The sequence below is a fragment of the Cuculus canorus genome, chromosome Z, assembly GCF_017976375.1.
Source record: "Cuculus canorus isolate bCucCan1 chromosome Z, bCucCan1.pri, whole genome shotgun sequence".
Classification (NCBI taxonomy): Eukaryota; Metazoa; Chordata; class Aves; order Cuculiformes; family Cuculidae; genus Cuculus; species Cuculus canorus.
Genome location: NC_071441.1, coordinates 4,047,785 through 4,061,222, shown reverse-complemented (window position 1 = coordinate 4,061,222; position 13,438 = coordinate 4,047,785). Strand labels below are relative to the sequence as shown.

The following is a 13,438-nucleotide window of genomic DNA, read 5'->3' as shown; positions in this document are numbered from 1 at the left end:
GACTTGGAGTAACACCGTCACCGCACCCACATTTGTGTCAACACACACGAGGGGACCCGTTTTGGGGTTTTTTTTCCTAGAAGAGGGTTTTGGCCCCGCTGCTGCCTCAGAGGCACAAACACCTGTCCCCGCGGGCTCTCCCCCCGCACCGGGGTGGGCAGAGGCGGGGGCAGAGCCGCGGCTCGCAAGGGGTTAAGCCTGCGAGCACCGACACGCCGAGGGGGAGTAGCCGAGAGCGAGGAGCAAAAACATCACAGCGCATTCCTGGGTTAGTCCTCAGCTGCCAGCATCTGATTAAAACCATATCTCTGGCTGTGAGTGGCTGGCGGACCCGAAGGCGAGGGGGCAACCCAATATTTAACCGGACTGCCGTCCCCGGCCGGGCCACGGCTGCGCCCTCGGACATGCACGGAGCAGCTCGCGTCTAGCCCGTAAGCCGGACCCCGCGCCTCGGGGAGGAGGGAGGGAGGGCGGCTGTCCTCGGGGGGCGCTGCTCGGCCGCCCCCGGGGCGCTGCCGGGACCGGGCGCAGCGCGGGAAGGGGAGGGGGGGGCGGCCCGTCCGGCGGTGTGAGGCGCCACAGGGGCTCGGCCGCAGGGCGGGAGGAGCGGTGGCCAAGAGGGAAAAGGGTATGAAGGCTAAATGTCACGTAAATTACTGATAGGAAACAATCCGGCAGCGCAGAGGAGGGAAGGGTGAGGGTGCTGTGGAGGAAATGGGGGTGTTGGTATGGTTGAGCATCCTCGCTGGGAACCCCTCTTGTGTGCTGTGTCTGTGGTGAGTGGGTATTGGTGGAGATGTCCAGGATTAACTGGGATGAGCCTTCGGTGGTGAATGGGTGTAGGTAAAGGTGTCCAGGATTAACTGGGATAAGCCTTCTGTGGTAAATGGGTATAGGCAAAGATGGCCAGGATTAATCGGAACGAGCCTTCTGTGGTAAGCGGGTATAGGTAAAAATGTCTGGGATTACCCAGAATAAGCCTTCTGTGATAAATGGGTATAAGTAAAAATGTCCAGGATTAAACAGAACAAGCCTTCTGTGGTGAATGGGTATAGATAAAGATGTTCAGGATTAACCAGAACAAGACTTCTGCGGTAAACGGGTATAGGCAAAGATGTCTGGGATTACCCAGAATAAGGCTTCTGTGGTGAATAGGTATAGGCAAAAGTGTCCAGAGTTAACCAGAAGAAGTCTTCTATGGTAAATGGGTATAGATAAAGATGTCCAGGATTAACTGGAACAAGCCTTCTGTGGTGAATGGGTATAGGCAAAGGTGTCCAGGATTAACTGGAATAAGCCTTGTGTGGTAAATGGGTATAGGTAAAAATGTCTGGGATTACCCAGAATAAGCCTGTGTGGTAAATGGGTATAGGTGAAGATGTCCAGGATTAACTGGAATAAGCCTTGTGTGGTAAATGGGTATAGGTCAAGATGTCTGGGATTACCCAAAATAAACCTTCTGTGGTAAATGGGTATAGGTAAAGATGTCCAGGATTAACCAGAAGAAGCCTTCTGTGGTAAACCAGTATAGGTAAAGTTATCCAGGATTAACTGGAATAAGCCTTCTGTGGTGAATAGTTATAGGTAAAGATGTCTGGGATTAACCAGAACAAGCCTTCTATGGTAAATGGCTGTAGGTAAAGATGTCCAGGATTAACCGGAACGAGCCTTCTGTGGTAACATGGGTATGCATAAAAGTGTCCAGTATTAATTGGAGCAAGTGTTCTACCTTGTTGGAGAAACTGATTTTGGAGCTGGTGAGACTTAAAGTCAATGATCATCATATGATGACGCGCTGGGGTAGTAGCTGTGTTATGAGCAATAGGATAAAGGCAGGTGTTGCCAATACAGCTGTGTTTCTCTGTAGCAGAGCTGTCATGCCTCACATCAGCTGAGGCTGGTTACTTTGAGCCCTTAATAGGACAGCATGCAAGTTCACTGATAGAGCAGAATTACGGAGGGGAAGATTGGGATAGGACGGGGGGGAAGGTATTGCTTAAAGATAGCTTGCCTTAAATTTTGCTTCAGAAGTCTTCTGCAACTTCCTTAAATGAGGCTGTCTGAAATGGACTAGATCTGAGTGCATCTAGTTTTAGATTTAGCCATTGTATGCTAACGAATGGGCATAAATATGCTTAGGGCTGGGAGCACCTGTGTAGACAGGCAAAATAGAGATGCAGGTTGAAGTAGAGAGAAGTATTTATGAAGTTATGTGTTCTAGCTGGCTGTGATGACTTAGCAGGTGCTGGTAAATTGAAAATATGTCCTTGTATCTGATAGTGACCTGTTAGGCAGGTTTTCAGATGAGCTTCCATAGGACCTTCCAGGAGGTGGGTGAGGCAGAGGGTGGCTAATTAGAGAGGTGAATCAGAATCCAAAGAAAATTTTTTCAGCTGAGGGTTGACCCAGGGAGTGATCCCCCATGTCTGGTCAAAGAATCACTGCAGTTGAATTCACCACAGTGGTTCTTCAGGCATAATCGGGCTTCCAGACTCTTCTGATTAGACTTAAAGTTGTGGTCAAATCTAAAGCAGAAGTTCCTGATAATAGTAACTCACTAGAGTTTGCATTTGGAGGAGGAGAACCAATTGGTAGAAATGGTAAGGAGGATGCAAACGCTCGATGAATATCAGGTAAACCCTTAGAAGAGGCTTAACTAGCAAACCTTGTGACTTGGAGTACAGGAAGGCTCAGAATAAAGTGGAATGAATTCCAGGTGCTCGCAGTCTTAAGAGAGAGATTCCACTCAGCAGAACTAAGACTTGTGGGCTGGTCACTGTATACAGGAAACTGAGAGAATGACAAGCACTACTCTGATAGTTCTGTGACTTCAAACAAAGGTGTTGGCTGAGAACCAGAGGCTGTGTTCACCACTGTTAGTTGGAAGGATGGGCCAAATGCCAAAAATTTGGCATCAGCTTCCTTTTGTGAAGGTAGAGATGGTTATCCATTCTAACATGTGCCTTTTACTACGTTTCAAAGTATCTCTATACATCTGCAGGACACAACCCCCTTTCTAATTAAGATTATTACTTGTCAAAGTGCTGTTACTGGACACTGCAGACCAGTAGCTGCTATGGTTGTGCTTCTTGCTTAAGGCTTTCATGTCGCAAGCAAATACAGAAAGAGGCACTATGAACAGGTGAATATAATGTATGCAGAGGGTGACAAAAACAGCTTTTAGATTTTTGTCTCTGCAGGAAAGCAAAGAAATGCATATAGTGACAACAGGGCGGGGGGGTGTGGAATCTGGGCTTGTCTGCCTGGAGTGTCTAGAATAAAAGACATAGCTTGGGATATGTAGTAAATGAAAATATATAACATACTGTAGTTATTGAATATTGTTGCCAAACTTACAGATTTTTCTCTCCTATTGATGTCTGCTGAGGAACTTTACACTCCAAGGCACTTGTGTGACCTGCTGGGTTAACCCTGCTCTTGGGAATGTTTGTGGACTTCATTCAGCAAAGCAAGCAATAGGTGAGCACTACAGAAGCATGAATTTGCTTGAACAATGAAACAGTAAATTCCACATCCAGAGAAAGTCAGCTTGTTCTGGAAACAATACTGATCATGTAAATACTGCTCATTAACTCAATTTTGTGAAATGATGAAGAGATACCATGAAGGTAACTTGTAATCTGCAAGGGTTTTGGAGAAAATCCTAGATCTTGCATGTAGACTAAGGGATTACTAGTAGAATCAAGACACTACCTCCTGGGGAGAGGTGGGGCAATGATAAGAGGTCTTAATGAGCTTCTGCTGTGAAACAAACCTAAGCATAAGCCACTGCTCCTCTGCCTCAGCATGGACTCTATGGAAGTACTACTTGAGGTGGTGCTAGAGGGATCAAATAGAATAAAGTGTACCACAACTAAAAAAAAACAAACTGGCTTTAGAAACATGATTTTGAGGCTGATTTTGGGTTCAAGTGTCTACGGGTTATAAAGAAGCTGGATGAAGCATAGTGGCAGGCCTAGTCAATAAACAGTACGTACTAGTTTCAGCAGGATTGGCTTGTTTTTACAAGCTGGGCAGTTGAGTGCAGAACAAAGCATCTTCTTCCATCTAACTCTTGTCAGCCCTGGTTGATGGGGCATAGACCATTCCAGTTTCCCCTTTTCTGAAAGGATGTGCTTTGCATGCGCTATGGAGCGCTTGAAGATGAAGTGTCTCAGCTGAAATGCCTTGCAGACCTTTACTCCCAACAATCTGTGAGATTTATTCTTTAAAAAAAAAAAAAAACTTCTAATAAACCTTCGTAGCTGGTGCATATCACCTTATATTTCAAAGCTTGGACACTTTAGAGGCAGTTAAGGACAAACTACTGGCCTTGGAGCTGAATTTCCTGCTTCTCTGTCAGTTCACGTTGCATCCATAAGCAATAAGACGAAAGGTGACATACTTCATGAGGATTATCTCTTGAACAGAGCAAGTGGGCCTGAAAAATGGGATAGTAGACCTTTACCTTGACAGGCGGCTTCATGACAATATCAACTAGGAACTAGCTCCTCTAGGCACTGTATGAGTAAGAACTAGTTTCTAGTAGCTTGAACAGCAGATCTACCTTCACACAGCTGCTTGCCTGGCTGATGGAAGGTAAAATGTAGAGTAGGATATGTCTCACGCTTGTCTTTGCATGCTTCTGATGAGTGGGGGCATACCCATAATATGATATCAAGACCATCATAAAAATGCAAAATTAGAGAGAATCTGATCAGGATTACTTTTAATGTCTGGATGTAGGAGGAGTATTGTTCCCCTAATGTACATCACAAATGTGTAACTACAGTTACCAACAGGGAAACTTACTGCAGAATAGTAGACTGCTGCTTAGCAGAACAGCTACTGAAGGAGTTGCAGTGGAACTCAGTCGATCCTTTTTTTACCTTTAGTGTAGATCTTTCTATACCACCTCTTTAGATTTGTCTTGTTTAGTTATTCATTGTCTTTTTTGCTGCATGAACAAGACAGAGCTGGGGCCCTTGGTAATAACTAATCTTAAAGGCAGCAGTAACCCTTGATTTAAGCTGTATGCTTCATAATACCTAACTGAGGACTGAAACTGCTGTAGAAGAGTGTGCACTCATAAGGTGTAAGCAGAATTTTCATCATACTTCTGATGAACCTACTTCATCATGAGCATAACTTGCATGTGTTACAAGCAACGGTATGGAGTGACTCTTGTGGCAACGACTGCTACAACAGTTTCTGCAGCAGCAGGCACTGTAGTGCGGTCCTAGGTGGAGGGTTCTTCAAATACTGCTAAAATGAATGTTTAAGGACAGGTTTTCAGATGTTCATGAGATCATCAGGCTGGGTAAGCAAACCGATGCCTGACACTAACTGTTACTACGTGCTTATAGATTGAGTGAGCACAAGAATAATCCAGCTAAATCCTGTTGCTTGTACAGATACTTTCATGAACAGGTATAGAACACTTAGCATAGGCTATAAAGAACGTATGCTAAACTGTGTAGCTTGACCACACCCAAACTGTGAAGAGGGATAACTCTGCCAGCACAGGATAGTTAACAGCGTGCAGCTGAAATAACTTATGATAACCGCTTCAGTATGTGTCAAGTTCCTGCTCTGAGGAAGGGGGTGAAAAGCGTAGTTGTTGGCAAGAGTCCTCTGCTATACTGACTACAAAAAGATCAGAAACAGCCCTTCTAGGGAGGGAGGGAATTAGGACTAGAGTTGGAAATGGAAGTCTTCAAGCTGTTGTCTAGTTCAAACTAGTTTGCATCTGAGTAAACGCTAGATGTCTTGAATAACAACTGCTTTCCTTCCAGGTTATTTGGTATATCTAGTGAGCTTCTAGTATTGACATATGATGGAGTGGTATGTGCTGCAGGCACATGGCCTGAGATTTGCCATCCTGTAAGTAGGCAAGTGATGCTTTCCTGAGCGTTAGCTGGACAGACAACTGAACTCTGTCTTAGGAGCTTCTGATCTCTGAAGCTTCACCACTGGAAATTTGAGAAAGTAGCATAGAGGAGTCACCTCTTAGGAAGACTGCATGCTTTGCATTGTGCTGAAGACTGATGTGACGAAACTTCTCGTGGATAATCTATGTATATAATCTAATAATAAGCCCGTTACCAACAGAATCTCTCTATAAAGAAAGCATGTACCGTGATATCTATCAATTTTTTTCTGTAAGAAGAATCTGGAGTTCAGATGCTGTTATTGCTGGTACTAAGAGTGAAGGGGTTTCTTAACCTAAGAAATTAACGAATAGATTAGGATACTAAATGCTGAACAGAGATTAGACAGGCTGCTACCAAGGCTTGTTGCAAGATGCTACTTTATTCCTGGAACAACTTGTAATTGGAAATGAACTGCCTAGGTGCCTGGACACTAACTTCGGACACTGGAGTTCATGGCTGAAGAATAACTGTCAAGCTATAACAATGCTAGTTCCCTTCAGTTTGGTATTAAGTCTTCATGAGCTAGATAGCACCAGCTCATGAAAAGCATTTCACTTCCTTTACAGTAAGCAGAAGGGAAACCTTGCCAATTTATCATTCCTAATTTTTAGTTGAGTACAGCTTGGTCAGACTGGTCGTGACTTCCCCTGAGCCTGCTGCTCTAGTATTCTTGCAACAGTTGTATTTATTTCCTTGTCAAGTGGAAGAAAAATCCAAAGCAGAGCTACTGTGGTAGCTGAGTTTAGAAGAAACTAATTAACAGAAATTGTGACCTCTTCAGTTCCACCTGTTCACTTGGCTGTGATTCAAGTGTGCAGAAAACACTTCTGGGAACTTAGTTGGAGTTTCTACATCCTTGCTAAAAACCAAACAGCTCAGAGGACGCTGATGCACTGACATGATGAGGACAGACTCCTTCATTCAATTGATGAAATAGCAGTTGGCAAATTGACTGAAATGGTGTCTGGGTAGTTTCACAGGCATGATGCCACACCAGCAAAGGTACATGACAACATCTGTAGCGGATATGCCTAACTGGAGTACTAAGATCTTCATCTACTTTGCACTTGGTGCTGGAAGAAGGGAGCAGTGTGAAGAAGGCATTCCCTCATATGTCCGTTACCACATTTCAGTTCCATTAAGGAGATGAATGTCACCCTCCTTGTTTGTCATTACTGGTTCTGTGTGATAAAGACAGCTTGGCTATGTGCCATATCCTGCAACATGGATGTGCAGTTGTGGCTTATTCCAAAAGAGTAGTCCTGTTGGTGGAGGAAGCTTTTGGCATAAGGCTTCCTTAATACCTTGACGAGGTGTCAGTCTGTCTCTTGGGTGGGAGGACAGAACATCAAACAGCGCTTGTGGCAGATTGCATGAAGGAAGTTCCTGAAAGTAAAATCCTGTTAATCTAGAAATATTCTGCCCAGCAGGCCAAGTGCCTGGCTTAACAGAGGTCATGATACCAAACAAATGATCTCTCAACCACAAAACGTGTTTCTAACTACCTGCAGCCTAAACAGGACAGTTCAAGGGGCTTTTTGAACTTAGGCTGAAAACACTGGTCTTGGTTTCTGTGCTATCAAGGAATCACAAGGAGAAACTGCTGAGGGCATCGCTAATCTAGACTTTAGTGATTGCTGGAATGACAGTCTCACTTGCCAGGCAAGGTAAGTCAACATAATTTTCAGTTGTTTCCTCTTGTAAAAATAATCACAGAGGCTTGGGTTTAGACTTTAGCGGTACAGGAACCTGTATTCAGTTGCCTTTTGACAAGAGGTGCTAGTCTTGCATTCCAGACATGACATAAACTGGAGGGGAACTGTTCCCAGGCCGACTATGAACTCTCTTCCACTATTTGTCTTCAAGTAGGTACCTATATGTAACGAGTGTGAACAATACATACCAGGTGTAACCTACCTCTGGGTAAGGCTAGTATCTTTTATGTGTATTAGTATTGACTATGCTATTCCCTAGCAGACTAATTTGATTGTTTTAATGAAGGAAACAAATTAATGTTGGTGCTTGCAACAGAAAAAGCATCTGGGATTTTCCATCTAAATCATAATAATCTTGTGTCATGTTACAAATGTTTTATTTAACTTGAACTTTTAGGCACTGTCAGATGCTAGAGCGATGGGTGTTCCAGCAATGAAACAAAACGCATAAGATGGTGTTTTGACTTTTTGGTATGAATGACCCTGTTCAAAAGGCAAAAGTCTGAATAGCACACTCGTGTTTCTGATTTATTAATGCATGCCTAGTTCTCCTCAGGGATAATTGTGGCACTAACACTGCAGGAGGAACTAGGCAGAAAATGTGATAGTTTTTATAGATATAGTTTTTATAGATAGATATGTGATAGATAGACATAAGGATTTGTCAGTCATACAGGGGCTCAAACAAACAGGCTGTTACACTGCTAATGTGGATAAATGATGCTAATCAAGATAGTCCATTAATAGTAAATGTATCTGGCTTTACAACTTTGACTCTTGTTAGGCATTTTATGTATTGCTGTTTAGCCTTTAGTCTGTTTCTTTAGCCTGCAGAACTGAAGTCTTGAATTCACATAATTGGGCAGCTTGTTTACCAGCCTTCTGAAAACAGCTTTTCTGTCCAGAACTTGATGGCTGGAGGTACTTCCAAGCATACGTTGTGTAGATCCTGATACAACCTTATTACCAGAAGAACTTGACTAACTCTTTGAGAAGGGGAGGGGAAGAACCTGCACTGGAAGCATATTCAGCACTTGAACTATTGCAATGCTTCCGGTTACTACTTCATCCTAACAGGCTATATTGCATTTGGCAATAAAAGCTGCTTTTGTCCTCTCCTGACCACTCAGATTATAATTTGAGGTTAATATTTATGTGTGATAACTCTTTAAGCTGAATCATGTACTTGTAGTATCAGGGGACAAAGAAGGAGCACAGGCTGTGAAAAGGACAAAGTGTGAGACTGCTGAGCAGATGTTTAGTTTATCTGCCTTGCCTCTCAAATTTTTCAGCGTCCCTAACTGTTCGTCAGACAAGCTTTCATTAACATTAAGTCAATTATCTTTGTCTGCTAAGGGGCAAAACCCCCTTTCTGTTGGGTGAGGCTTATTGTCTGGTCTTTAAAGCCTGTGACAGACTACAGCCATAAAGATTCTCAATCCCCTGTGCACATGACAAAAATATAACTGTTAAGGGTAGCTGCCACATTGCCACCCTTTGCTCAAATAAGGGGTAATAGTGAAAGCATCTTGTAAAGGAAACTGTGGTGTTCAACAAAGTTGTTTCAGATGTGCTTCAAGTCTTGCTAGGAAACATGTATTTCAAGGATGACTTGTCACTACCAACAGCCCTTCTTGTAGAGAGTGCAGAGAAGCACACCAAGGGCATGGTATGTCCAAAATCTTAAGACTGACTTTCCCTGGGCAAGCGTGTGAAAAAAAAAAAAAAAAAAAAATGTACAATGATTGAATAGAGAATTTCCTCACTCGAGGCAGTGGGTAACAGCTCATACTTCTAAGCCTGTCTTGAGGGCCTGAAATGGCCTTTCCCTAAGGAGTGATAAATACTCATCACAAGATAATCCCTGTATGAAAGGAGGAAGATAATATTTGTGGTCTCTTAATAAGCCCTTTCTGGAATAAAGGGAAAAGAGGCTGAGCGAAATGCGGTGTGTATCTATGGATACAGGGAAGAGCTTGGGGCACTTCTCCCAGCATAGCAACATTCACGGATCTACAGCCTAAGGCTTTTTGAAATAGCACATTTAGCACAGTAGTTAAAACGGGCCATACAGTTGCATTGTGAGTAATTAAGCTGTGGTGGTAGCAAGCGACTTATCCACATGGAGAAGATTCAAAAGACATAACTTAATAGTCTGCTGGCATAGTTGCTGTGGTAATTATCTTGTTCTTCACTGTACCGCTATATGAAGGCGTGACTGTCCTTGCATAAGAGTGCGTGCATATCTAACCCTGCCATACTGCTGGCTGGCTCTTTTCAGATGAACTCAGAATTCAAGTATAATGGAACAGTTCTAGTTTCCTGTTGCCGAACTGCAACAGCTGGACTAAGGAAATACTGAGAGACTCAATACTGTTAAAGGAAGCCTCCAAACAAAAACAAGAACTGCAAACAGATGATTTTTAACTTCATTTTAGTGGTTACTTGCATGTAGAACACACCAGCACTTTTATTGAAGATAGGCCAAACTTCAGTGTGACAAAGACTTTGCACAGCTTCAAGCTGGATGTGAACCATAGAATCCAAATTTAGTTGTGGCTGATACTCTTATACAGCAAGCAGACTAGATTAATGGCACCTCAAGCTACATAATGTTGCTCCCCCTCCCATTGAAATTTTAAGGTGAAGCCTCAGGCAATGTTGTAATAGTCTTGTGGCTTAACTAAAATGTCAAGAAGTAGTTATTTAAAATATGAGGATGTATTAAGGCTGCCTTGGTCTATTCTTGCCTTCTGAATTTTGCTAATTCACCTGTTCCAGAGACATGATTCAGAAAGACATTGTATTCTCCGAAGGTATGGCAAGTGACTACCAAGTGCTATGAACTCTCACCAGGCAAGATGAGCTGTGCCACACTTCAAAGCAGAGTATCTCCCATAAACTGGTCAGAAAGCCCTCACTAACCTTCTCAAATAGCATTGCTAACAGTGAGAATGAGTTTCTCCACAGCAAGGCTTGTATTTGCAAAGGTTCAGCTAGAGTTGTGTGTATCCTTACCTATGTTCCTCCACTGTGGGGTCTTGCACTTTCTGGCTCTAGGCAAATAAGAGGTCCGGCCTCCGTAGGATGGAGGCAAATGGCAATAACGAAGGGAAGACTGGAGTTTAAAGATGGCAACTGCCCATCTAGATTTGTACCACTTTACAGTTCACAAACAGAGGTCTCACTTGTGCATATTCCATAAAGGTTAGATTATTTTTTTTATTCTATAAAGTAAAGGTTATTTACTTGTTATTGCCTCTTAGTGTTACTTCAGAGTGAGATTAGCTGTGGTTGTATAACAGTAGAGCTGGGTGTAGCTCTACTGATTAAATTGAGGAAGCAGGATTACTGAAAGGCAAGAGTTGGTGCCTTGAGGTTATTATTTCTTCTTTCCAGTGCAGAGCTGGGCAGAATGTCCTGGAACTGTGACTCAGCTCCTAGAGGGCATTTCTTTGCTCTATTGTTCTCCAGGCCTTTTCCTTCTGCCCTCTAAAGAGGGGATGAGTGGTTAACCTAATGATTCAACTTCAACTCTGTCTTTCCTTCCTCTCTCCTTCTGAAGGACGTGATGAATCTAGAGAGGCTCATTATGCTGAGAAAGACTATCTCCACCCAAAACTATATCATCAGACGAAGTAGTCTAATTTTAGAGTGTCTTCGTTTTACCTGCTCGATGTGTGGTTTTAAATGGACATGCTCCTTTTTAGCACTGGTGTAAATATCCTGCAAAATCCCTGCTGACTGTAATACTTTTTTCCCCCCTTGCCCCTTTGTCAGAATAGGGTAACAAGTCACTCTTTCAGCAATAACGTTTCCTAAATAAACATAGCTTGCTGTATCAACTCTTCCTCTAACATCTATTCCTACTCAGAACCTCTTGAAATTTTCACAGCAACTACCTCTGTTCCCTTGCATCAAGTGTTCCCTAGCTGTGGCCAGCTAAGTTGCTTATGGAGGAGAACAGGTATAGCTGCAAGAGATTTCTTCCATCTGAACACTTTTATCTCTCATGTACCCAAGCAATGCTAAATACAATTCATAAACCATCTGATAAACAGCTAGATCTAACTTTGCTTATATTAAAAGCTAGTTTCCTTGAAGCCTCCCTCCTGGAAGCCTTCAGAGTGAAATTCTCTCAAAGACCTAGGAATCTCTTTTTCCTAGGTTAAGAATCTGTTAAGCATTGACATCCATTACTGTGTTAGTAGTAAACTGGATGAGTCAGTCTGTAGCACCTAACTTGATAGTGAATTGAGGGAAGAGGAGTGGGAGCAAAACCCTAAAATTATCTTCCAAGTAATGGATAAAGCATTGGCTCTAACTAAGGAAAATAAGGAATAAATAGGCTGCTGAGAATTACAAGCCTCTAATTCTAGAGGACATACAATGCTTCACTCCTTGCATCTGGGTATGTAGTATATCTTAAATGATGGCCTATATATAAAAGTCATGGCTTGGACTGTGGCTCCTTTTCTGGATATAGGGGAAGTTACTTGCCAAGTAAAGCCCAGCTACTTAATCATTTCAACAATCTTTTGGCTTCACTTGTCACCCTGAAATTTAAGAGAATGACTGAAGCCACTGCAATACCTCAGACAAAAGGCTTATAGAACAGTTTCTGTAGCAGGTGTGAATGTATAGTTCTTTCTGTCTGGGTATAGATGATCTTCAGAACTCCATAAAGATAATGAGTTGCTCTGTTTGGTAAGTGTGAATCAATGTTTCAGCTGTGTAGGAACAAAACATGGTGACTGCAGATGATTTTTTTTTTTTTTAATGAACCTTGTATCTCAGAGGCAAAAGGATCTCATGGGGTAGTCCAGAGTTAGGTTGTAGTAGTCCATAGCTTTTGTTAATTTGTAGGGTTTTTTGAAAAACCTTAGGTTACTTGATTACTGTTAAGACAAGGGTGTGTAGTTTTTGGGATTGGGTTTTGTTGCAAGGGGTTTTTTTGCCTGGAACAGTCTGCCTGCACCCTAAGGGTGATATAACCTTAGACTTCCACTAGTTGTAGGAACACGAATAAGATCTAGTGGATTCCTTTGGGTGTTCTGGTGTCAACTTCATGTGTGGTTGGAAGAGATCCTAGCAAATGCTTCTTCCATTCTTTCATATCCTGCTACAGAAGTGCAGCTGGCAGTGCTGAAGGACAATGAAGCAAAATATCTATAAAGAGCTTTAAATGGTAAAACGCTAAAGGTTAACAGATTGAAACAGTGATGCAAGTACAGCCTGTGGATGTAGGTCAGTGTGCTCTACTGATTAAGTATTACTGAGGTAAGAGTTCATCACCTAGTGGCCGTAACTGCATGTTCTCTGTATGCTGAGATGAACAGAGTGAGTCAGACTTCCTGTGGTCACTACTAAAACTTTCAGGCACTAGTAGTCTTCAGTGTTCAGCAGAACAAAACTGGACTAACAGATCTAATAAGAATATTTCTTCTTCAAGGTAAAATATTATGCCTTCCTACTAATTATTTGGATTTTTTCAATTTACAGCAAGCATCACTGACCACCATCTCATCATGTCTACTGAAGCTGAAACTATGACTGTCAACAGCCAGCCTGAGCAACAGGCTCCACCAAAAGCACAAGCTTCAAAGAAGGAAAAAAAGAAAGGTAATTATCTCTTGAATACCTCCTCTATTCAGTGTCCTTAATCTTTTGCATTTACCTAAAAATAATGTCACTCTCACAGCATAGTTACAATAACTCTAAGGTTTCAAGCTGACTGTAAGAACTGGTAAATAGACTAGGAAAATAAATCTAACCAGAAGGTAAGCTTTT

General features: G+C 42.5%; 1 protein-coding gene across 10 annotated transcripts in view; it reads left to right on the top strand.

Annotated features, from left to right (window-relative positions):
* Nucleotides 1-218: 218 nt before the first annotated feature.
* The window catches only part of DAB2 (DAB adaptor protein 2), a 28,627-nt gene continuing 15,407 nt past the window's right edge, over nt 219-13,438 (top strand). The window contains exons 1-4 of one of the 10 annotated variants that reach the window (XM_054054982.1): nt 219-431; nt 3,360-3,480; nt 12,777-12,928; nt 13,151-13,270. In XM_054054982.1, coding sequence (XP_053910957.1) covers nt 13,177-13,270 — 94 coding nt within the window. In that variant the 5' untranslated portion in view covers nt 219-431; nt 3,360-3,480; nt 12,777-12,928; nt 13,151-13,176. Of the gene's footprint in view, nt 432-683; nt 777-3,359; nt 3,481-6,802; nt 6,936-7,470; nt 7,601-12,776; nt 12,929-13,150; nt 13,271-13,438 lie in introns of those variants that run through there. The other 9 variants (XM_054054984.1, XM_054054981.1, XM_054054983.1 and 6 more) reach the window with 9 other exon arrangements.